Source organism: Cyclopterus lumpus, chromosome 11, assembly GCF_009769545.1.
Source record: "Cyclopterus lumpus isolate fCycLum1 chromosome 11, fCycLum1.pri, whole genome shotgun sequence".
In the NCBI taxonomy this organism is placed as follows: domain Eukaryota; kingdom Metazoa; phylum Chordata; class Actinopteri; order Perciformes; family Cyclopteridae; genus Cyclopterus; species Cyclopterus lumpus.
Window position 1 is genome coordinate 21196527 of NC_046976.1, and position 26312 is coordinate 21222838.

Genomic DNA, 26312 nt, shown 5'->3' on the forward strand with positions numbered 1-26312 from the left:
TATGTGACTTTGATTCAACACTTCAACATACCTCGTGAAACAGCACCAGAGAAACTAACAAGCTTAATGAGCCGTTACGTTACTTTAGTTACGAATGTCTATTATAATACGGGTAGATGAAATCAAGCATTCTGATTGGTTGAGAGTGAGTCACGGGGTGTACTTTATTCAGCCATAAAGTCCTGTTCACCTGTTTACATTTATCTGAGGTTCCATATCAGTGGAACTCAAAATAGCAGGTAGATTTTTCAGTTACCAAACACGTTTCAAGTGAACTTTGATATTATGATGATGGTTAGAAGAAGAACTTCAGGTGGACGTCATGCTGCATAGATAAGAAAGACATCTATGAGACACAAAGCTACTGGCACCAAATCTAAATGAAACACAGCGTTGGAGTGATAATAATAATAATAATAATAATAATAATAATAATAATAATAATAATGATATCCTTCTGGAGAAGGCACCGGTGGCTCGGTAGAAAGTGAATTGGAAAAGAAACATTACCTGAAGATCATCGTTCTTTGGGGTAATTGGCTTCAGAGGGAGTTTAAACGTAAAGAGAAGGAAGTCAGGCCAATGAATTATTCAGTATCTCTAAAATATGAAAATGTCCAACCGGTGAAAGTGTCATGATTATGTCAAAGATTTGAATTATCTTTTAGCTCGAAAAACACCCGCCTACTTCCTGCTGTCTGTCATCGTGAACGTTTTAGTCTCTTTTTTAATGGAACAAGAAGGAAGATGGATGGGAGGATGATTGACAGGGAAAAGAAACCACAGAGCTGAATCCTCTTCCGGACTTCAGGGCTGCTTCTTTACACCTTTGTCAATGGACCCCGTGGGAAAAATATGAATGGTAGTCAACGAGGAGAGATGCATATATGTTTTAATCCTGTTAGAATTGTGCCATGTTTATTCCTCAATAGGCCGGAGCTCAATGTGCCGGACCGACTTAGTGATGGAGACTCTTGTCTGTCCTCAGGGTCTCCGTACAGAGACGAGATCACTCTGGGCATCTTGCAGCTGCAGGAGAGCAACCGGCTGGAGATCCTGAAGCGGCACTGGTGGGAGGGGGGGCAGTGTCTCAAAGAAGAGGACCACCGAGCCAAAGGTGGGTGTCACGGCTCAGACCTTCACCGTGTCTTTGACTTCCTGCATGTAGAGAACCGGGAACTGGTTCTAAAGTAGTATTGATGCAGTCCGGAGTTATCGGTATTGCTTTCAGTACTTTAGAAGCCCCGGAATGAGACGTCTCTTTGTATCTCTGTCTCTCTCTTTGTCTCTCTCATTGTCTCTCTCATTGTCTCTCTCATTGTCTCTCTGTCTCTCTCTTTGTCTCTCTCATTGTCTCTCTCATTGTCTCTCTCATTGTCTCTCTGTCTCTCTGTCTCTCTCATTGTCTCTCTCATTGTCTCTCTGTCTCTCTCTTTGTCTCTCTCATTGTCTCTCTCATTGTCTCTCTGTCACTTTGTCTCTGTCTCTCTGTATCGTTGTCTCTCTTTCTTTCTGTCTCTCTGTATCTTTGTCTGTGTCTCTTTATCTTTCTGTCTTTTTGTCTCTCTGTCTCTGTCTCTCTTTGTCTTTCTGTATCTTTGTCTTTCTATCTTTCTGTCTCTCTGTCTCTTTTGTCTATCTGTCTCTGTCTTTCTGTCTCTTTGTCTCTGTCTCTCTGTCTCTGTCTCTCTTTGTCTTTCTGTATCTTTGTCTTTCTATCTTTCTGTCTCTCTGTCTCTTTTGTCTATCTGTCTCTGTCTTTCTGTCTCTTTGTCTCTGTCTCTCTGTCTCTTTTGTCTATCTGTCTCTGTCTTTCTGTCTCTTTGTCTCTGTCTCTCTGTATCGTTGTCTCTCTTTCTTTGTGTGTCTCTGTCTCTTTGTCTGTGTCTCTCTTTCTATCTGTGTCTGTGTCTCTGTATCTTTGTATCTTTGTCTCTTTGTCTCTTTGTCTCTCTGTCTCTCTGTCTTTCTATCTCTGGCGTTTAGGTTAAAACAAGTTCATATTTCCTCGTTTGGGATTATGTGGAGAAAATTAAATTAGATTTCATGGGATTTATTCAAATTAAACCGCATTCATATTCGTAGGTACAAACGGAGAACCGCCAAAACAATTCATTCACAAACAGAGAAAAGCAGCTCAAGTCGTCTGTTTGAGAAACCACTGAAAGTATTAACTGAGGCACAGAATGGTTGTTGATTTATTTTCCATCCATTGACTTTAAGATGAGATAATCAAAGTTATTATTGATCTGACGAACTTTCGAAATAAGACAAACTGCAGACTAATCGTCAAACGCTCTTCATCATAACTTTATGAAACACTCTTCATCATAACTTTATGAAACACTCTTCATCATAACTTTATGAAACACTCTTCATCATAACTTACCAAACACTCTTCATCATAACTTTATGAAACACTCTTCATCATAACTTTATGAAACACTCTTCATCATAACTTACCAAACACTCTTCATCATAACTTTATTTACCAAACACTCTTCATCATAACTTAACAAACGCTCTTCATCATAACTTTATTTACCAAACACTCTTCATCATAACTTACCAAACACTCTTCATCATAACTTTATTTACCAAACACTCTTCATCATAACTTACCAAACACTCTTCATCATAACTTTACCAAACACTCTTCATCATAACTTACCAAACGCTCTTCATCATAACTTACCAAACACTCTTCATCATAACTTTACCAAACACTCTTCATCATAACTTACCAAACGCTCTTCATCATAACTTTACCAAACACTCTTCATCATAACTTTACCAAACACTCTTCATCATAACTTACCAAACGCTCTTCATCATAACTTTATGAAACACTCTTCATCATAACTTTACCAAACACTCTTCATCATAACTTACCAAACGCTCTTCATCATAACTTTACCAAACACTCTTCATCATAACTTACCAAACACTCTTCATCATAACTTACCAAACGCTCTTCATCATAACTTACCAAACGCTCTTCATCATAACTTACCAAACGCTCTTCATCATAACTTTATGAAACACTCTTCATCATAACTTACCAAACGCTCTTCATCATAACTTACCAAACGCTCTTCATCATAACTTTACCAAACGCTCTTCATCATAACTTACCAAACGCTCTTCATCATAACTTACCAAACGCTCTTCATCATAACTTTACCAAACACTCTTCATCATAACTTACCAAACGCTCTTCATCATAACTTACCAAACGCTCTTCATCATACCTTACCAAACGCTCTTCATCATAACTTACCAAACGCTCTTCATCATAACTTACCAAACGCTCTTCATCATAACTTACCAAACGCTCTTCATCATAACTTACCAAACGCTCTTCATCATACCTTACCAAACGCTCTTCATCATAACTTACCAAACGCTCTTCATCATAACTTACCAAACGCTCTTCATCATAACTTACCAAACGCTCTTCATCATAACTTACCAAACACTCTTCATCATAACTTACGAAACGCTCTTCATCATAACTTACCAAACGCTCTTCATCATACCTTTTCTTCGGTCCAGGTCTCGGCATGGAGAACATCGGGGGGATCTTCGTGGTCCTGATCTGCGGCCTCATCATCGCCGTCTTCGTGGCCATCATGGAGTTCCTGTGGTCGACGCGACGCTCCGCCGAGACGGACGAGGTAAAACTTCATCATCACCCTCCTCCTCTTCCTCTCTCGTCCTCCTCCTCCTGCCCCGCCCCCGGCCTCAACCTCAGCTCACACACCTCAGTAGGTCATCCGCCTGTGTATGTTTGTGTGTGTGTGTGTGTGTGTGTGTGTGTGTGCGTGTTTGTGTGTTTGTATGTGTGTGTGTGTGTGTGTGTGTTTGTGTGTTTGTGTGTGTGTATGTGTGTGTGTGTGTGCGTGTGTTTGTGTGTTTGTGTGTGTGTATGTGTGTGTGTGTTTGTGTGTGTCTTCTCCTGTCTGTCTTCTTCCTGTCTGTCTTCTTCCTGTCTGTCTTCTTCCTGTCTGTCTTCTCCTGTCTTCTTCCTGTCTGTCTTCTCCTGTCTTCTTCCTGTCTGTCTTCTCCTGTCTGTCTTCTCCCGTCTGTCTTCTTCCTGTCCGTCTTCTCCTGTCCGTCTTCTTCCTGTCCGTCTTCTTCCTGTCCGTCTTCTTCCTTGTCTGTCTTCTTCCTGTCCGTCTTCTTCCTGTCTGTCTTCTTCCTGTCTGTCTTCCTCCCGTCTGTCTTCTCCGTCTGTCTTCTTCCTGTCTGTCTTCTCCTGTCTGTCTTCTCCTGTCTGTCTTCTCCCGTCTGTCTTCTTCCTGTCCGTCTTCTTCCTGTCCGTCTTCTTCCTGTCTGTCTTCTTCCTGTCTGTCTTCTTCCTGCCTGTCTTCTTCCTGTCTGTCTTCTTCCTGTCTGTCTTCTCCTGTCTGTCTTCTCCGTCTGTCTTCTTCCTGTCTGTCTTCTTCCTGTCTGTCTTCTCCTGTCTGTCTTCTTCCTGTCTGTCTTCTTCCTGTCTGTCTTCTTCCTGTCTGTCTTCTCCTGTCTTTCTTCTTCCTGTCTGTCTTCTCCTGTCTGTCTTCTCCTGTCTGTCTTCTTCCTGTCTGTCTTCTTCCTGTCTGTCTTCTCCTGTCTGTCTTCTTCCTGTCTGTCTTCTTCCTGTCTGTGTCCTCTCGTCCGTCCTCGGCAGCTTCTGACTTTCATTGCTCTTCGTTATCATTTATTTGAATTTCTTTTTAATTTTTAGGAAACAGACTAAAGACAAATTGAGACAAGATAAAAAACAGGAAATTGTTTTGGAAAACATTCATATAAGTCGCTTAGGCCGAATAACTGAGCTTATCAGAATCTTGTTTTATGTGTCTGCATGTTTTAATAATTAACAGTATTATTTAAAGTCATTTAAAATGTTATATTAATATTTTTAAATGTTAATGATTGGAATAAATGAAACATCCTGTTTCTCTTGGTCTCTCAGGTTTCCGTTTGTCAGGAGATGCTGACGGAGTTTCGAAACGCCGTCTCCTGTAAGAAGAGTTCTCGCTCCCGGCGCCGCCGTCCTCTGAGCAGCGCCGGGGGCGGAGTCCTGCGCCACCCGCCGCGCCTGGCTCTGGCCACGCCGCGGCCCCTCCGCCTGGTCCGCGAGATGCGCCTCAGCAACGGGAAACTCTACAGCGGCGCCGGCCCGCTGACGGGTGTGGGAGGGCTCCCTGATTTGGGTCCGGGGCCACAGAGGCTGCTGGAGGACCCGCTGGGCGCCAACACCGCCACCTGCGCGCCTCCTCCGGTGTCGGCCCTGGTGGCTCCTCCCCCCCCGCTGCGCAGCTTCCTGCAGGGCTGCAGCCACGTGCGGATCTGCCAGGAGTGCCGGCGGATCCAGAGCTTGAGGCCGGCCACGCTCACGCCTCCCCCGCCTCCGCCCCAGTCCTCCTCCTCCTCCGTCTCCTCCTGCTCCCGGATCCCTCCCCCCGGAGGTCACCACCTCCACCCCCACCACCTCCACTACCACCACGGCTCCATGTCGCTGCCCCGCCTCCCACCGCCGCCTCCTCCGATCCCAGCAGACAGAGCCGACAGCGACGGGGGCGGGGGGCCGTCGAGTCCGCAGCTGGGCAACACCAAACCGCCGCCGCCACCGAGGCCACTGCCTCCCCCGAAGACGCCGCCGCGGCCGCCGACGGACTTACTGTTGGGGCACCACTGAAGCAGAGGGACGCTGTGTGGGCCGTCATCAGAGGGGTCAAAGGTCATGGTTTTCAACTACCTTTTTGGCCCCAATGACCCATCTTGATCAGTCCAAACTGCCCTAACAGGAGGGGTGGATGGAGGAAACCATTATGACCCATTTGCAGGGTTTGTTCATAAAAATAAAGCCAGTGGATCGTACCAGTGAGCTTTCCACAGGGATGGACGGATTGAACCACTCTGACTGTACGCAGGGAGGAGAAATGGAACTTTCCACTGTGGATTAAACCAAGTGAGGTGTTCAGCGTCATTTGGATTGCAGGGCTGCAGACGGACAAACAGGAAGTGGCAGCCAGACGGACGCCGTCCTGGGGAATCGTTTGTTGCCCCCCATCCCCGCATTCAGTCCTCCAACCCTCCGCCAATCATCGCGCTCCGTGCCAAGTGAGGAGGACTCTTTCTCTTACGTTTGAATACTGAACTAGATGTTTGTATAGAAGGAGACCTACTGTACACACACACACACACACACACACACACACGGTAGCAGAGCAGCTGTACAGTTATCACGGTCATCTGTCAATCATCTGGAGGATGCAGCTCTTAACTGTTTGTGCAGACGTCTGGAAAACTGACCAACCAGTGCTGTGACCCCCGAACCCGACACATCAATACTCACCTGAAGTGTACGAAGCCGCGCTAACGGGGCGGGGACTAAGAAAGGGTGTGAGTCACAGTCCGTCCAATCAGAAACTAGCATCAGGGACTATGGCGTGAACCTTTTTAGCTCCATTTCAGCTTTTCTTTCAAGAATTAGATGTTGAGATGGGATTCAATCTCTCTGCGTTTAGTATTGAGCGAGTGGTTAGCTTAGCTTAGCATAAAGACGTTTCTGACATTCGGAATGCCATAAAAAGGGACTTGGAAGAGAAGCCAAAAAACATGAAATAGAAGCAGGACGGAAGAACTTGTCTCTGAACTAAACCGACTCACGGCGAGTTACGGACTCGCTGAGGTGACGTTTTATAGTCACGACTAAAACGAGCAGAGTCGTAACATCAAGAAGCGAAGAGACTTCACGAGGTAACTTTAACAACTTAGGAAAACTTGTCCCTACCAACCGGCGAGTGACAGCTATGTTCGGTCACCAGTGTAGCATTAAAGCATGGTGGCATTAGTATGCTAGCTAGCTACGAGTAAACATCTGACTAGTTATCGAGCTAACTTGCTAATGCCACAATTTCTTTATGCTACACTGGTTACAGGAAAATAATGTAATTAGCATGATAGCTAGCTACCAGTGTATACATGGCTAGTTATCTAGCTAACTTGCTAATTCCACCATATTTTAATGCTACACTGGTTACAGGAAAAAAAGCTAATTAGCATGTGGAATTAGCATGCTAGCTACCAGTGTATATATGGCTAGTTATCTAGCTAACTTGCTAATTCCACTATGATTTATTTTTACACTGATTACAAAAAATAAGCTAACAAAAAGCATGGTGGGATTAGAATGCTAGCTAACTACCAGTGTACATCTAGCTAGTTGTAACTAACTTGTTAATTCCACCATGATGTATTGCTACACTGACTACAAAAAATAAGCATTGAGGAATTAGCATGCTAGCTAGCTACCAGTGGACAGGTGGCGACTTATCTAGCTAACTTGCTAATTCCACCATGCTTTATTTCTACACGGATTACAGAAAATTGCTCCACTTTATGTCCTTGCTGTCGGGTGTAAAACATTTGTTTTGTACTACTCAAAGTTAGTTGTACTTCTATTTCTATTTCTGCGGTTCCAGATAAACATGATACGACATTTTTATCGTTGAGCTTCGGCGGTGTTAGCGGTGTATTTTTAAAAGGTTTGGCACATTCAGCCTGCTTCCGGTCTTTATGCTAAGCTAGGCTAACCACAACTCATATGAGATAGATATCCATCTGAAAAACTCATTGAACAGTTTAAAGAAGGAAGGAAGCATCTTCTGCTTTGCTTCCTTTTCAAAGTAAAAGTTGTGAGAATAGTTAAAAGAATAGTCAAATGAGCTCTGCATAAAAGAGTTTTGTTTTTTTAATTCCCCAAATTAAGGGACTGTATGAAAAATGGTTATTTGGCTGAGGGGGTCGTCTTTTTAGATGTTTGTGTGAGAGCCTTCTCTTATTTTCTCAAAGCTTAAATAATAATTTATTGAAGGGAGATTTTATTGTTGTATATTATTGTATATTATAATTTCTCCTCTGATATGCAATTTGGTGGCTATTGTGACAATTTCCAGATTTAAAGTGGAGTAAAACATTTGAAATATCTTTGTTTGTATTTTAGAGGTTAACCCAGATGTAGCATTTCCATAGCTCTTAGAAATCTAATATTTTTCATACAGTCCCTGAAGAGAGTCCCTCAGAACAGCTGGGTGTATTTTCGGTGAGTATTAAAGCGCCACTCAAACACACACAGGGAAACCTGGAGGGCAACAAAAGACAGCAGCGACATGTGTGTATTCATTCTGCTCTTTTTGAAATTGATGTCATGTTGATTCGATCGCCACGCCGAGAAGTCAGAGTCCACGAGATCCACGAGATCCACAAGATCCACAAGATCCCCGAGATCCACAAGATCCCCGAGATCCACGAGATCCACAAGATCCACGAGATCCACGTTTCATAAGGACGTGAGCGTATTGACGTCTCATAAGGACGTGAGCGTATTGACGTCTCTACGTTTCATAAGGACGTGAACGTATTGACGTCTCTACGTTTCATAAGGACGTGAGCGTATTGACGTCTCTACGTTTCATAAGGACGTGAGCGTATTGACGTCTCTACGTCTCATAAGGACGTGAACGTATTGACGTCTCTACGTCTCATAAGGACGTGAGCGTATTGACGTCTCTACGTTTCATAAGGACGTGAGCGTATTGACGTCTCCACGTCTCATAAGGACGTGAACGTATTGACGTCTCTACGTTTCATAAGGACGTGAACGTATTGACGTCTCTACGTTTCATAAGGACGTGAACGTATTGACGTCTCTACGTTTCATAAGGACGTGAACGTATTGACGTCTCTACGTTTCATAAGGACGTGAACGTATTGACGTCTCCACGTCTCATAAGGACGTGAACGTATTGACGTCTCTACGTTTCATGAGGACGTGAGCGTATTGACGTCTCCACGTCTCATAAGGACGTGAACGTATTGACGTCTCTACGTTTCATAAGGACGTGAACGTATTGACGTCTCTACGTTTCATAAGGACGTGAGCGTATTGACGTCTCTACGTTTCATAAGGACGTGAACGTATTGACGTCTCTACGTTTCATAAGGACGTGAACGTATTGACGTCTCTACGTTTCATAAGGACGTGAGCGTATTGACGTCTCTACGTTTCATAAGGAAGTGAGCGTATTGACGTCTCCACGTCTCATAAGGACGTGAGCGTATTGACGTCTCTACGTTTCATAAGGACGTGAACGTATTGACGTCTCCACGTTTCATAAGGACGTGAGCGTATTGACGTCTCTACGTTTCATAAGGACGTGAGCGTATTGACGTCTCCACGTTTCATAAGGACGTGAACGTATTGACGTCTCCACGTTTCATAAGGACGTGAGCGTATTGACGTCTCTACGTTTCATAAGGACGTGAGCGTATTGACGTCTCTACGTTTCATAAGGACGTGAACGTATTGACGTCTCTACGTTTCATAAGGACGTGAACGTATTGACGTCTCTACGTTTCATAAGGACGTGAACGTATTGACGTCTCTACGTTTCATAAGGACGTGAGCGTATTGACGTCTCTACGTTTCATAAGGACGTGAACGTATTGACGTCTCCACGTTTCATAAGGACGTGAACGTATTGACGTCTCCACGTCTCATAAGGACGTGAACGTATTGACGTCTCTACGTTTCATAAGGACGTGAGCGTATTGACGTCTCCACGTTTCATAAGGACGTGAACGTATTGACGTCTCTACGTTTCATAAGGACGTGAGCGTATTGACGTCTCCACGTTTCATAAGGACGTGAACGTATTGACGTCTCCACGTTTCATAAGGACGTGAGCGTATTGACGTCTCTACGTTTCATAAGGACGTGAACGTATTGACGTCTCCACGTTTCATAAGGACGTGAACGTATTGACGTCTCTACGTTTCATAAGGACGTGAACGTATTGACGTCTCTACGTTTCATAAGGACGTGAACGTATTGACGTCTCCACGTTTCATAAGGACGTGAACGTATTGACGTCTCCACGTTTCATAAGGACGTGAGCGTATTGACGTCTCTACGTTTCATAAGGACGTGAACGTATTGACGTCTCTACGTTTCATAAGGACGTGAGCGTATTGACGTCTCCACGTTTCATAAGGACGTGAGCGTATTGACGTCTCTACGCGTCCTCGCTTCACCGTCGCCTGCAGGGTGCGAACAAAAAGGAGCCGAACGTAAACAAACTGCTGGAGGTTGTTTATTTTTTTATTTCATGGAAACTAGTTTTTTTTTGGATCAGTGCCTTAATTTTTTTTTTTTTTTTTTTGGGTCTTTTTTTTTATTAAGTTCTTTGCATATAACATTTTTAGAAAATGAGTAAAACGCACAGGAATGTTGCTGTAAAGTGTGTGTATATGTGTGTGTGTGTATGTGTGTGTGTGTGTGTGTGTGTGTGTGTGTGTGACTCCGGTTGTCGTCACGTTGCTGTTTGGCTCTCTTGTTCCTGCTCCGCCCTCAGATTTGTACCAGCAGCTCATGGATATTATTCTGATGATTCTCTTGTTATCATTCTTATTGATATTGACGTGTGGGGTGACTGTAGGGGACCAGCCCTCTGATGTTCAATATATAGACACACGTTTGGAATAAAAAAAACAGTCAATGTACCAAAAATACTGCTGCTGGTGAAGGTTTGCTTTATTTCCCCCGACCTATGACCTTTACCTTGTGCAGCCACATGGGCGTGTCATGTGACACCAACCATCTCAGAGAAAAAAATATACTACACTATATATACATATATATATATATATATATATACTATATATATATATATATATAGTGTAGTATATTTTTTATATATTTATATTTATATATATAATATATATTTTTTATTTTTATTTTTATATACATATATATGTTTGCTTGTGATTTCGGAATAATTATTTTTGTGTGTTGGTTTATTCATTTTATTGTTACAGCATGTTTTTAATTTTTAATTTTCAGTGCTTTTTGTCATTGTTTTTTTCTGGTCAGCGGCGGTTTTGTTGCAGCATTTGTTCATCGTCTCAAGCTGTTTATTCTTTAACGTTTCTTCGTCTTTCAGTATTTTATTTTATTCATTTATTATTGTTTTCTTACCAGATTTCTTTTAATTTTTTTTCATAACAAATCATTCAAGATCAGAAGCAGGAGATTTGTCTCCAGAGAGAAAGTTTAGAGGTCTATGTTCATGTTTGCCTGAAGGAGGTGATGTAACACCAGCAAACCACCAGCAGAGGGCGCTGCAGGGCAGGAGACGAACCCCACGAGAGCGCTGAGTGAAGGTCAGTGGTTCCATCAATATCAGCTGATTTTGTTTATTTCACTCATTTATTTCTACAAACTTGAAGCCCTGAATTAGTCCAATAAAACAATCATTCAATAATAAGAAATGCATAAAGAGAGCTTGTGGTTTCAGATCTTTAAACGTTTTTGATTCACATGATTCAATTAATGAGGATCTAAAAGAAATCGAACCACACTCTAACCGGAAGGAGTCTACAGGTGGTTAGCCTAGCTTAGCATGTAACAGGAAATCTACAGGTGGTTAGCCTAGCTTAGCATGTAACAGTAAATCTCCAGGTGGTTAGCTTAGCATGTAACAGGGAAGCTACATGTGGTTAGCCTAGCTTAGCATGTAATAGGGAATCTACAGGTGGTTAGCCTAGCCTAGCATATAACAGGGAATCTACAGGTGGTTAGCCTAGCTTAGCACAGAGAATGGAATCGGGGTTAGCATAGAGTTGCTGTTTTGGTTTGCAACACTCGGCCCTCCATCGAGTTGTTGAGTCAACACGTCGACCAGCTTTAAGAAACACATACAAATATCAGACTGCTGAGTTTTAGTGATGTTTAATAAATACTAAATACATAATAAAGTTATTAAGATAGATAGAAAGGTTTCCTTTCAACAGGTGAAGATTATTTCAACCTGTTCACAATACACGAGAGTACCTAAAAAGAAGAAAGATTCATTCATGATTCTTTTAATGTGTTTTATTTTCCTCGTTGAGAGAAAATAAGACTTGATACATTTTCTGAAGCTTGTGAGTAACAACAAACTATTTAAACATATTAACTTCTAAAATATGAGCTGATCAAACTGATGGGGAGAAGTTTCTCTGCACGTTGTAATATATTTCTCCTGTGAATACTCGTCATATTTAGAAGAGTGCATTATTGTATTGTGTGACATGACTTTGTTCTGCTTTCATTCCTATGGATCATCTTCCTCAACAGACGACGACGATGATGAAGATGATGAAGTCAGTGGGAAACAACAACTCCCGTTTCTGCTGAAAACGCTGAGCGGGCGAACTGGAGGAGGAAGTCAAGGTTAAAGGCGGTTAGCGGGACGCTCTCATTGGTCCACCTGGTGGTTGTGGAACAGGAACAGAAACAGGGTAAGAATGTCTGAATGGACTTTAACCAAATGAAATCACTTCATGTGGAAATAACATCTGCATGAATAGAGGTACAGTCCTTTATATATATAATATATATATATTAAGTGTATTATATATCATTTATTATATATATATTAAATGTATTATATATTATTTACATATATATGATATACTGTACATATAATACGTTATATATAATACATTATATATAAATAATATATAAAACATAACATAAACATATATAAAACATTATATATATATTTTATATATGTATATATATTTTGTATATTATTTTGTATACATATATAATATATATATATATATATTATATATTATCTATATATAAATAATATATTTAATATATATATATAATATATATAAATCTTGTCACCTACAAAGCCTTAATTGGAGTTGCACCATCAAATCTCAAGGAGCGTGTAGTACCATATTACTCCACTAGAGAGGTTATAATGCCCCACTTGACATTAGTCACCGAGCTGTGTGAGCCTACGGGTGATGTTATATATATATATATATATATATATATATATATATTAATGTTATGAACATCAAACACGAGGGCGTTTGATGTTCCGACGTTTGTGAAATAGTGGTCAGTTCTTCCACGGTGGATGGCGTAAATTATAACTGTTTCCACGGAGATAAGCCACCAAAGTCAGGTTTGCCCTGGTCCAGCCCCTTGATATGCTGCTATAGGCTTATAGGCTGCTGGGGGATGTTTTAGGAAACACTGAGCACCTATCTCCTCTTCTCTCTCTCCTTATGGATGAATTTACATCTCTCCATTGCACCTTATTAACTCTGCTTCCTCCCCGGAGTCGTTGTGACTTCACGTCTCATAGGGTCCATTGGACCTGGAGGTGTCTGATGCTGGTCCTGGGTCCTTGCCCCTGCAATATATATATATATATATATATATATATATATATATATAAATAAATAAATAAAAGACACATCATCATCTGAATGAGTGTGATGGTTTATTTCTGGAAACAAACATCCTGACTTTGATCATTTTAAATATAGTTTTGTTTCCAGTGAACTGGGACCTTCAGTCCTTCTTCACTTTGTTTGGTTTCTATTTGAAGACTCTTTAGACAAGAAGGGCGTGAGGGGTCAAATGTCAACAAACAAACAAACAAACAAACAAATGTGACCGATGCCCCTCTAACTCTAAAACAGTCTTCATGATAAAGGTACAGTACTTTTTAAGAAGGTGAGCAAATATCAGAATATTCCTGACAGAGTGGACTTTTATTTTTAAGACTTTTATCAACAATAAAGGTAAAAAAGACAGTCGTCAGTAAACCACCAAACAATATAAATGTTATGCTTTTACCTTTTTATAGCACTCCTGATGATAAGCAGCCCACGGATTGTAGCCACCTTGCCCGGACAAGGGAAACCGGGGCACCCTCCCGGAGCCAGACCCAGGAGGGGAGCTCGTCGGCGAGCGTCTGGTGGCCGGGCTTTCGCCCATGGGGCCCGGTCGGGCTCAGCCCGAAAAAACATCATGGAGCAGCTGTCACCCTGTGGACCCACCACCCGCAGGGAGAATTATCGGGGTCGGGTGCTATGTAGACCGGGCGGCGGGCCAGGCGGGAGACCTGGGCGGGCCGATCGCCGGCAGCATAGACTAGCTCTAGGGACGTGGAACGTCACCTCACTAGCGGGGAAAGAGCCGGAGCTGGTGCGGGAGGTGGAGCGGTACCAGCTAGATATAGTTGGGCTCACCTCCACGCACAGCATGGTCTCTGGAACCAAGCTCCTGGAGAAGGGTTGGACTTTGTCCTTTTCTGGAGTTGCCCAGGGTGAGAGGCGCCGGGCGGGAGTGGGGATACTCACGAGCCCCCGGCTGAGCGCCGCTGTGTTGGAGTTTTCCCCGGGGAACGAGAGGGTCGCCTCCCTGCGCCTACGGGTTGCGGGGAGTAAGGCTCTGACTGTTGTTTGTGCTTATGCACCGAACAGCATTTCGGAGTATCCGGCCTTCTTGGAGTCGGTGGGAGGGGTCCTGGAAAGGGCGCCGCCTGCCGACTCCATAGTTCTCCTGGGAGACTTCAACGCTCACGTGGGCAATGACAGAGAAACCTGGCGGGGCGTGATTGGGAGGAACGGCTTGCCCGATCTGAACCCGAATGGTGTTTTGTTGTTGGACTTCTGTGCTAGCCACAGTTTGTCCATAACGAACACCATGTTCGAACATAAGGTGGCTCATAAGTGTACCTGGTACCAGAACACCTTAGGCCGGAGATCAATGATCGACTTTGTAATCGTATCATCTGATCTGCGGCCGTATGTCTTGGACACTCGGGTGAAGAGAGGAGCAGATCTGTCAACTGATCACCACCTGGTGGTGAGTTGGATCAGATGGCGGGGGACTCGGCTAGAGAGACCTGGCAAGCCCAAACGTGTAGTGAGGGTGAACTGGGAACGTCTGGCAGAGGATCCTGTCCGGGAGGTCTTCAACTCCCACCTCCGGAAGAACTTCTCACAAATCCCGAGGGAGGCTGGGGACATGGAATCCGAGTGGACCTTGTTCAAAGCCTCTATTGTGGACGCGGCTGCTCGGGGCTGTGGCCGGAAGGTCATCGGTGCCTGTCGTGGCGGCAACCCTAGAACCCGGTGGTGGACACCGGGGGTGAGGGTAGCCGTCAAACTGAAGAAGGAGGCCTTTCGGGCCTGGCTGGCCCAGGGGTCTCCTGAAGCAGCTGACGGGTACCGGCGGGCCAAAAGGGCTGCAGCGACGATGGTCGCGAAGGCTAAAACTCGGGCATGGGAGGAGTTCGGGGAGGCTATGGAGAAGGACTTTCGGTTGGCCTCAAGGAAGTTCTGGCAAACCATCCGACGGCTCAGGAAGAGAAAGCAGGGTCTACCCCAGGCTGTTCTCAGCAGGGGGGGGGAACTGCTGAACCGGACTGGGGACATCGTCGGGCAGTGGAAAGAGCACTTTGAGGAACTCCTAAACCCGGCCAACATGTCCCCCGGAGAGGGGGCAGCGCCGGAAGACTTTGGGGTGGATTCACCCATATCCCTGGCAGAGGTCGGCTGTCTTGGTTGACACGCCTTTTCAGTGTCGCATGGGGGTCGGGAACAGTGCCCATGGACTGGCAGACCGGGGTGGTGGTTCCCATCTTCAAGAAGGGGGACCGGAGAGTGTGCTCGAACTATCGTGGTATCACACTGCTCAGCCTCCCGGGAAAAGCTTATGCCAGGGTGCTGGAGAGGAGGCTCCGATCGCTTGTCGAACCTCAGATTCAGGACGAACAGTGCGGATTCCGTCCCGGTCGTGGAACAGTGGACCAGCTCTTTACCCTCGCAAGATTACTGGAGGGGTCCTGGGAGTTTGCCCAACCAGTTTACATGTGCTTTGTAGACCTGGAGAAGGCTTTCGACCGGGTCCCTCTGGGGTTTTTGTGGGGGGTGCTGCGGGAGTATGGGGTGCCGGACCCGTTGGCACGGGCCATCCGGTCTCTGTACGCCTGCGGTAGGAGCTGTGTTCATCTCCTCGGTAGTAAGTCAGACACGTTCCCGGTGGGTGTTGGCCTCCGCCAGGGCTGCCCTTTATCACCGGTCCTGTTCGTGACCTTCATGGACAGGATATCTAGGCGCAGCCAGGGGGCGGAGAGGATCCGGTTCGGGAGTCTCGGGATCGCCTCTCTGCTGTTTGCGGATGATGTGGTCCTGTTTGCCTCCTCGGACCGTGACCTCCAGCATTCACTGGGGCGTTTTGCAGCCGAGTGCGAAGCGGCAGGGATGAGAGTTAGCACCTCCAAATCTGAGGCCATGGTGCTCTGCCGGAAACCGGCGGATTGCTCCCTCCAGGTGGGGGCAAACTGCCTACCCCAAGCGAAGGAGTTCAAGTATCTCGGGATCTTGTTCACGAGTGAGGGTAAGGTGGAGCGGGAGATCGATAGGCGGATCGGTGCGGCTGCAGCAGTAAAACAGGCGCTGTACCGGTCCGTCTTGGTGAAGAGGGAGCTGAGCCGGAAGGCAAAGCTCTCCATTTACTGGTCGGTCTACGTTCCAACCCTCACCTATGGTCACGAACTCTGGGTCGTGACCGAAAGAACGAGATCTCGGATACAAGCGGCCGAAATGAGCTTCCTCCGTAGGGTGGCCGGGCTCAGCCTTAGAGATAGGGTAAGGAGCTCGGACATCAGGGGGGAGCTTGGAGTCGAGTCGCTGCTCCTTCGTGTCGAAAGGAGTCAGCTGAGGTGGTTCGGGCATCTAGTTAGGATGCCTCCTGGACGCCTCCCATTAGAGGTTTTCCGGGCACGTCCAACTGGTAGGAGGCCCCGGGGAAGACCGAGGACACGCTGGAGGGATTATATCTCCCGGCTGGCCTTGGAACGCCTCGGGATCTCCCAGAATGAGCTGGAAAGTGCTGCGGGTGAGAGGGAAGCCTGGGTCGGCCTGCTGAACCTGCTGCCACCGCGACCCGACCCCGGATAAGCGGGTGATAATGGATGGATGGATGGATGGATGGATAGCACTCCTGTTCACTGAGCAGAGCCTGAACGCATCATCGTGTAACTGAAGTGAACCTCCGCTGGTTCTCCGTTAGCGGTGCTGCTACCGTTACTAGCTAACGTTACTAGCTTATGCCAGGGTGCTGGAGAGGAGGCTCCGACCACTTGTCGAACCTCAGATTCAAGATGAACAGTGCGGATTCCGTCCCGGTCGTGGAACAGTGGACCAGCTCTTTACCCTCGCAAGATTACTGGAGGGGTCCTGGGAGTTTGCCCAACCAGTTTACATGTGCTTTGTAGACCTGGAGAAGGCTTTCGACCGGGTCCCTCGGGGGTTTTTTGTGGGGGGTGCTGCGGGAGTACGGGGTGCCGGACCCGTTGGCACGGGCCATCCGGTCTCTGTACGCCTGCAGTAGGAGCTGTGTTCGTCTCCTCGGTAGTAAGTCAGACACGTTCCCGGTGGGTGTTGGCCTCCGCCAGGACTGCCCTTTATCACCGGTCCTGTTCGTGACCTTCATGGACAGGATATCTAGGCGCAGCCAGGGGGCGGAGAGGATCCGGTTCGGGAGTCTCGGGATCGCCTCTCTGCTGTTTGCTCTCTAGCTCTCCTCCTGTTGGTCTGAACACTGATTGATTGTTTACAAAGTCACATGATCAGAGATATTACATATTATATTAGAGACTAGAGAGACATTGTGATGTCCTGATCACATGTTCTACTGATCAGAGTGTAGAAGGTCATAAAAGAGTCTTCAGTGAGGTGTAGGAGCATGTCCAACGAGCTGTGAAACAGAGAGAAGAGTTATTGTTCTGCCATTCCACCCAGCAAGGCTATTACTGTACCTGTAATCACACACACACACACACACTGTGAAGGTGTTACCTGTGGCTCCAGGCCCACACTGAGCTCCTCCTCATTAGGGAGTTCCTCGTTAGGAACTGTCTAATCGGGGAAGACGCGTTCTTTAAAGCTACTCAAGGTCAAAGCGTGTATTTAAACTTCTTTATCTGCACCAATTGAAAAAAGAGATTTGTAAGAAAAGGTTACAAAAATAAAAATTGTGGCCCAAGACTAATCACTCTTATTTAATTTGATTTAATATTATTTATTTGCACATTTCTTATTTTCTTTAATTCCTTATATATTAGACATATCGTGTGCTATATCAGCCCTTACTTTATTTTTTCCTTATATTTCTCACACCTTATTTTTAATTGTTTATAATTAAGCACATGATGTACATTTTACACCTTTGTTTCTATATTTTGTATATTTTTCATGCCTTATTTTTAATTTACTGACATTCTATACATCTAGTGTGATATCTATTGTAACACGACGTATATGTCTTACTATATTTGAATTTTTCTCATTGACTGGTAGTTTATACATCTAGTGGGTCGTTTATTGTAGAATGAAGTACATGAAGTGTTGGTTTGATTATATTTGTCTCATATTTGTTGTGCTTATTTGTAAACGCAGACGTTCCTTAAATAATGTTTGTGTTCATCGTGAATACAGAAGGATCAAAGAGTTATGATGAATCATTCTGAGGGGAACACGTTGAGATATTTCACTTGAAACTACAGTTGAGCGTTCAGGGTTTGGAGTGAGGAAGTGAAACCAGACCCCCCCCCCACACACACACACACACACACACACCCCACACACACACCCCCCCCCCCCCACCCTCCCCCCGCATGGCTCAACGTTGACTCAACAAGATGCAACGCACATTCCTGACTAAATGCTGCAGGCGTGTTCAGTCCTGATCACACACACACCTACACACACACAAACACACACACACACACACATACACACACGCACACACACACACACACACCTACACACACACAAACACACACATACACACACGCACACACACACACACACACCTACACACACACACACACACATCTACACACACACACACACACATCTACACACACACACACACACCTACACACACACACATACACACACACCTATATACACACACACACCTACACACACACACACACAGACACACACACCTACACACACACACACACACACACACCTACACACACACACACACCTACACGCACACACACCTACACACACACAGACACACACACACACACCTACACACACACACAGGGAGGCAGCGACTGTTGTTATTTAAAGACAGTTTTAATCACTCTCTCCTCAGACTTTCGTTTCATACATTCTTGTAAAGAAATAAGATTCCTCTCCTCTGATTGGTTCTGGCGACGCCCTCCTGTGTTCATTCAAACTGCAGCAGGACAAAGGAGCACCCGATTGGATGAGCAACACCTCTCACTGGGCTCTCATTGGTCCCTGCTTTTGATTTTTGAACTTAAAAAAAACATGCGGTTGACATACGTGCAACTGAATTTTGTATTTGCATTCAGTGGGAACGCCCACGTGCGTTATGGTATGAACCACTAGAGGGCGTGCAGACGAAATGAACGGAGAGGACGACGAGTGCAACTGTCAAACCTCCTCTTTAATAATCTCATAATGAAGGACGACGATGTTGAGGCGCAAAATTAATGTGATTAATAGAGAACAATAAGCAATGGATTGATATTGAAGCTTGAAGTGATAAAGAAAAGACGTGTTTCTGTGTATTCACCCGTCTGTGTGTGTGTGTGTGTGTGTGTGTGTGTGTGTGTGTGTGTGTGTGTGTGTGTGTGTGTGTGTTAGAAACCACAGAAGTCATTTCCTCACCTGCTGCCGCATTTCACGCTGTCAGTGTTCATGAAATCATGAAGATTCATGAAAGTGAAATGGAAAAGACACAAAGTCACCGGTTCAAACTGGATTTCACCTCATTAGAACATTTTGTAGGTTATAATCTCTATTTTATAACACATGACCAGTTCTATGGGATCTGCTGGACAGACTTTATTTAATGAATGTAAATATATGTAAACCACAGGCTAATTAAGACACATTAAAGCATCAGCTAGCTGTCCGCTTGTTAGCTGGCTAATTCCACCGTGCTTCAATGCTACATTGTTTTAAAAAATAAATGAGCCACGGTCCTTTCAGCCGGAGACAGCTGTTCGTTTTACTGTTTGAAACGAGAAGTCGATGATTTAATATTTGTCACGTCTCTTCGTAATTTAGCTACGTTACTTCCGTGACTATTTTAACCTGAACAACGAAACTATAACTATAAAAAGTGGTTTTGTTGACTAAAGCTAGCTGAGACGGAAGTTTATTTTGAAAAGACCGTTTTCACGTAACGAGCGGACACTGAGACGCGTTGTTGGACTTTAGCAGGAAAACGCAACTCGGATACGTTACGACTGTTTACATAAAAAATGGCCGCCGCCGCTCTGCTACGTTTGCGTTGACCACATGGCTGAACGTTCATGTCAGGAAATAAAACTGCTCCACGTCCTTCATTCAAAGTTACATTTCTGGGATGTTGAGTTGACGAGTTTCACGTTCGTGTTAAAAAAACTTTGACGAGAGAGCTCGACAGTTTTGATGAGTACGGTTCTGTGGTGAGTTTTTTATTTTGTCTGTTCTTTTTATTTGTTGGTATTATCTTTGTCAGACTTTGTGGTGACAATTTAAGGTTACAGAAAGCTGCAGAAAAGAGTCCTAAAGCCAGAAGATGAGTTACTAGTCCTCCTTTAGCTGAGTGGAGACATTATAGAGTAAAGGGTTGATGATTTAGTAGTCGTAGAGTCAGTTAAGTCTCTTAAGTCCCTCCAGTTGATCCAGAATGCTGCAGCTCGTGTACTCACAAAAACTAAGAAAAGAGATCACATGACTCCTGTATTAGCTGCTCTGCACTGGCTCCCTGTAAAATCAAGAATCACATTTAAAATTCTTCTCCTCACCTACAAAGCCTTGATTGGTGATGCACCATCATATCTTAAGGAGCTTGTAGTACCATCTTGCCCCACTAGAGAGCTGCTCACTAAATGTGGGGCTACTTGTGGTTCCTAGAGTCCTAAAAAGTAGGATGGGAGCCAGAGCCTTCAGTTATCAAGCTCCTCTTTTATGGAACCAGCTTCCACTTTCAGTCCAGGAGGCAGACACAGTCACCTCATTAAGAATAGACTTAAGACTTTCCTCTTTAATAGTCCTTATAGTTAGGGCTGAATCAGGTTTGCCCTGGTCCAGCCCCTTGATATGCTGCTATAGGCTTATAGGCTGCTGGGGGATGTTTTAGGATACACTGAGCACCTCTCTCCTCTTCTCTCTCTCCTTATGGATGAATTTACATCTCTCCATTGCACCTTATTAACTCTGCTTCCTCCCCGGAGTCGTTGTGACTTCACGTCTCATAGGGTCCATTGGACCTGGAGGTGTCTGATGCCTGGTGAGCCGGAGGCATCAGACAAAGGCATACTACTGACTCTACTACTACTGACTCTACTTTACATCTACATTACATTACATTACATGTCATTTAGCTGACGCTTTTATCCAAAGCGACTTACAATAAGTGCATTAAACCATGAGTCCAAACTCAGAACAACAAGAATCAAGCAAGTACAATTTCTTCAATAACGTTAAACTACAAAGTGCTATCAGTAAGAGACATTTAAGTGCTACTAAAGTGCTAAACAACAAAGTGCTATCGGTAAGGGACATTTAAGTGCTACCTTCCCTATTCAAGGTATAGTCAAAAAGATGTGTTTTTAGTTTGTGACGGAAGATGTAGAGACTTTCTGCTGTCCTGATGTCAATGGGGAGCTCGTTCCACCAATGAGGAGCCAGCACAGCAAACAGTCGTGATTTAGTTGAGTGTTTAGCTCGAAGTGAAGGAGCTACAAGCCGATTGGCAGAAGCCGAGCGAAGTGAACAAGCTGGGGTGTACGGTTTGACCATGTCCTGGATGTAGACCGGACCCGGTCTGTTCGCAGCACGGTACGCAAGTACCAATGATTTGAAGCGGATGCGGGCGGCCACCGGTAACCAGTGAAGGTCGCGGAGGAGCGGAGGATTGTGGGTAAATTTCGGGAGGTTGAAGACCAGTCGAGCAGCTGCATTCTGGATGAGCTGCAGAGGTCGAATGGCATTAGCAGGTAGACCTGAAGGAGGGAGTTGCAATAGTCCAGCCGTGAGATGACCAGAGCCTGGACCAAAACCTGTGCCGCCTTCTGAGTGAGAAGGGGTCGGATTCTCCTGATGTTGTACAGCATGTACCTACAGGAGCGTGTTATTGTGGTAATGTTGGCAGTCAGGGAGAGTTGACTGTCAAGTGTCACTCTGAGGTTCCTGGCAGTCGGAGTCGGAGCCAGCACTGAGTTGTTGAAGTTAATAGTTAGGTCGTGGGTGGGAGAGACTTTTCCTGGAAGGAGGAGAAGTTCAGTCTTGTCCGGGTTAATTTTCAGGTGGTGAGCAGACATACACTGAGAGATGTCAGTCAGACATCCACTGAGAGATGTCAGTCAGACATCCACTGAGAGATGTCAGTCAGACAGGCAGAGATTCGTGCTGCTACCTGTGTTTCAGATTGGGGAAACGAGAGGATCAGTTGGGTGTCGTCAGCATAGCTGTGGTAGGTGAAGCCATGCGAGCGAATGACAGAGAGAGAGAGTTGGTGTACAGAGAGAAGAGAAGAGGACCGAGGACTGAACCCTGAGGGACCCCAGTAGTCAGAGGACAAGACTCAGAAACAGATCCTCTCCAGGTTAACCGGTAAGTGCGATCAGTGAGGTAGGATGAGAAGAGTGAGAGCGCGGTGCCTGAGATACCAGGTCCTGGAGGGAGGACATGAGGATCTGGTGGTTCACTGTGTCAAAGGCAGCGGAAAGGTCTAGAAGGATGAGGACAGAGGAGAGAGAGGCTGCTCTAGCAGAGGTTACCAAGGTAAGAACTTAAATTGGGAGCCAGGGGGATAAAAGAGGAAAACGAGGGGGAAGAAGATGAAGTTACTGGAGGTGTAGTTATGGAAGATGGATTAGTAAATGAAGAGCGTATGTCGTCTATCTTTTTTGTGAAGTAGTCACAAAGTGGCTTGGTAGAAGGGTGGAGGGGGAGGGGGACCAGGGGGGTCAAGGAGGTTGGAAAAAATTGAGAAGAGCTTTTTAGGGTTAGATAAAGAGGATTCGATTCTGGATTGGTAGAACAGACTTTTGGCTGCAGAGAAGGACGCAGAGAAGGAGGAGAGAAGAGATTGGTAGGCGAGCAGGTCGCTGGCGTGTTTGGATTTTCGCCATTTCCTTTCCGATGCTCGCATAGTGGCTCTCTTGGCGCGCACCGGTTCGGACAGCCACGGAGCCGGAGAGGACTTGAGGACCTTTAGAGTCGTAAGAGGACAGAGAGAATCAAGAAAGGAAGACAGAGTAGAGAGTAGAGTGTCAGTGGCGAAATTAGGCTGCATAAGTGAGAAGGAATCGGTTGAATGGAGGGCTGACAGAACAGAGGAGGCCAGAGAGGAGGGTGAGAGGGTGAGAGGGTGAGAGGGAGAGAGGGAGAGAAGGAGAGAGGGAGAGAGAGAGAGAGGGTGAGAGGGAGAGAGGGTGAGAGGGAGAGAGGGTGAGAGGGTGAGAGGGAGAGAGGGTGAGAGAGAGAGGGTGAGAGGGTGAGAGGGAGAGAGGGAGAGAGGGTGAGAGGGTGAGAGGGTGAGAGGGTGCGGATGTTGCGACGGACAGGTGCAGAGTCCGTTGTGGGAGGGTTGTCAGTTCCAAAGAGTGGGAGAGAGTACGAGATGAAGAAGTGGTCAGAAACATGAAGTGGAGTTACAGTGAGGTTAGATGTAGAGCAGTTTCTGGTGAACATATAGTCAAGGTGGTGTCCAGCTTTGTGAGTAGGAGGGGAAGGACTGAGAGAGAGAGCAAAGGAAGACAGGAAGAGTAGCAGGTCACATGACTTCTCTGTCTGGATGTTGAAGTCACCCAGAAGGATGAGCGGGGGGCCGTTTTCTGGGAAGTTTGATAGGAGGACGTTTAGTTCTTCCAAGAAGTCTCCCAAGGAACCAGGAGGACGGTAGAGAACAACAATGGTTAGATGAACCGGATGAGTAACCGTCACTGCATGAAACTCAAAAGACAGCGGGGTGAATGGAAGCTGGTAGAGAGCAAAACTCCATTTGGGTGAGATGAGTAGACCTGTGCCACCACCCCGACCAGAGGGTCTGGGTGTGTGGCTGAAGGAGAAGGCCGAGGAGAGAGCAGCAGGGGTAGATGTTGTCTGGTGTGATCCAAGTCTCAGTGAGAGCCAGGAAGTCCAGCGATTGCTTGATAGCGAAGCCAGAGATGAAGTCCGCCTTGCGGTTGGCTGACTCGCAGTTCCAGAGGCCCCCAGTGACGAGGCGCTGGGTCTGTGTGGAGCGGGTGGGATAAATAAGAGAGGAAGGATTTTGATGCATGTGTGACCGAGTCCGCAGTCTATAGTATCTACGAGTAGATGTGCACACAGGTATGGAAAGAAAACACATTATCACAGGGAAATGTTTATACTCCGCCGCCCTCAGCCACCACCGAAGACTCCCACGAAAGACTCCTAGGTCTTTATCCTCCGAGTCCCACCAAAGACTCCTAGGTCTTTATCCTCCGAGTCTTGACTCCAACGAAAGACTCCTGGGTCTTTATCCTCCGAGTCTTGACTCCAACCAAAGACTCCTAGGTCTTTATCCTCCGAGTCTTGACTCCAACGAAAGACTCCTAGGTCTTTATCCTCCGAGTCTTGACTCCAACGAAAGACTCCTAGGTCTTTATCCTCCGAGTCTTGACTCCCACGAAAGACTCCTGGGTCTTTATCCTCCGAGTCTTGACTCCAACGAAAGACTCCTAGGTCTTTATCCTCCGAGTCTTCATACGAGGAGTCTTCCCTGACGCTACAGGCCCCAACCTGGTTATACGAGTTGGCGGTAATTGGTTACAGCTGTGTCGAGCCCGCCCACAGGTCGTTGAAGGAATTGCCCACTCAGTGATCGATACTGGTAAGCAGGGGATCCTCGCTACCAGTGAAGTCTCAGTTTGCTAGAATGTGAAATTCTTGCCAAACTGATTAAGGACAAAGATCTGTTTACCTCAAGGTAGAAAGTAGAATAAAGTTTAGTCCCTAGTAGATTTGGATTACAGAGCAAATACTTAAATCCTAGTTTGGTTGACTTTTCAGACACTTGTGTCTACTACTGACTTTACCACTACTGACTCTACTACTACTACTTTCTCTACTACTACTACTGACTCTACTACTACAGACTCTACTACTACCGACTATACTAGTACTGACTCTACTACTACAGACTCTACTACTACAGACTCTACTACTACAGACTCTACTTCTACCGACTCTACTACTACTGACTCTACTTCTACCGACTCTACTACTACAGACTCTACTACTACTTTCTCTACTACTACTACTACTGACTCTACTTCTACCGACTCTACTACTACAGACTCTACTACTACTGACTCTACTACTACCGACTCTACTACTACCGACTCTACCAGTACCGACTCTACCAGTACTGACTCTACTACTACTACTACTGACTTTACTACTACTGACTCTACTACTGCTTTCTCTACTGCTACCGACTCTACTACTACCGACTCTACTACTACTGACTCTACTACTACCGACTCTACTACTACCGACTCTACCAGTACCGACTCTACCAGTACTGACTCTACTACTACTACTACTGACTTTACTACTACTGACTCTACTACTGCTTTCTCTACTGCTACCGACTCTACTACTACCGACTCTACTACTACCGACTCTACTACTACTGACTCTACTACTGCTTTCTCTACTGCTACCGACTCTACTACTACCGACTCTACTAGTACCGACTCTACTACTACCGACTCTACCAGTACCGACTCTACTACTACCGACTCTACTGCTACTGACTCTACTACTGACTCTACTAGTACCGACTCTACCAGTGCCGACTCTACCAGTACTGACTCTACTACTGACTTTACTACTACTACTGACTTTACTACTACTGACTCTACTACTGACTCTACTACTACTGACTCTACTACTACCGACTTTACCACTACTGACTCTACTACTACTTTCTCTACTACTACTACTGACTCTACTTCTACCGACTCTACTACTACAGACTCTACTACTACCGACTCTACTACTACCGACTCTACCAGTACCGACTCTACCAGTACTGACTCTACTACTACTACTACTGACTTTACTACTACTGACTATACTACTGCTTTCTCTACTGCTACCGACTCTACTACTACCGACTCTACTACTACCGACTCTACCACTACCGACTCTACTACTGACTCTACTACTACTGACTCTACTGCTACTGACTCTACTACTGACTCTACTGCTACTGACTCTACTACTGACTCTACTAGTACTGACTCTACCAGTACCGACTCTACTACTGATTCTACTACTACTGACTTTACTACTACTACTGACTCTACTACTGACTTTACTACTACTGACTCTACTACTGACTTTACTACTACTGACTCTATTACTGACTCTACTACTACTGACTCTACTACTAC

The 26312-nt window shown here is 45.4% G+C and overlaps 1 protein-coding gene across 1 annotated transcript in view; it reads left to right on the forward strand.

Annotated features, from left to right (window-relative positions):
* LOC117739238 (glutamate receptor ionotropic, kainate 5-like) overlaps positions 1–8335 on the forward strand; it is a 47126-nt gene extending 38791 nt beyond the window's left edge. The window contains exons 17-21 of the mRNA XM_034545533.1: positions 989–1117; positions 3556–3677; positions 4958–5667; positions 5987–6108; positions 8226–8335. Coding sequence (XP_034401424.1) covers positions 989–1117; positions 3556–3677; positions 4958–5667; positions 5987–6108; positions 8226–8335 — 1193 coding nt within the window. The remainder of the gene's footprint in view (positions 1–988; positions 1118–3555; positions 3678–4957; positions 5668–5986; positions 6109–8225) is intronic.
* Positions 8336–26312: the final 17977 nt, after the last annotated feature.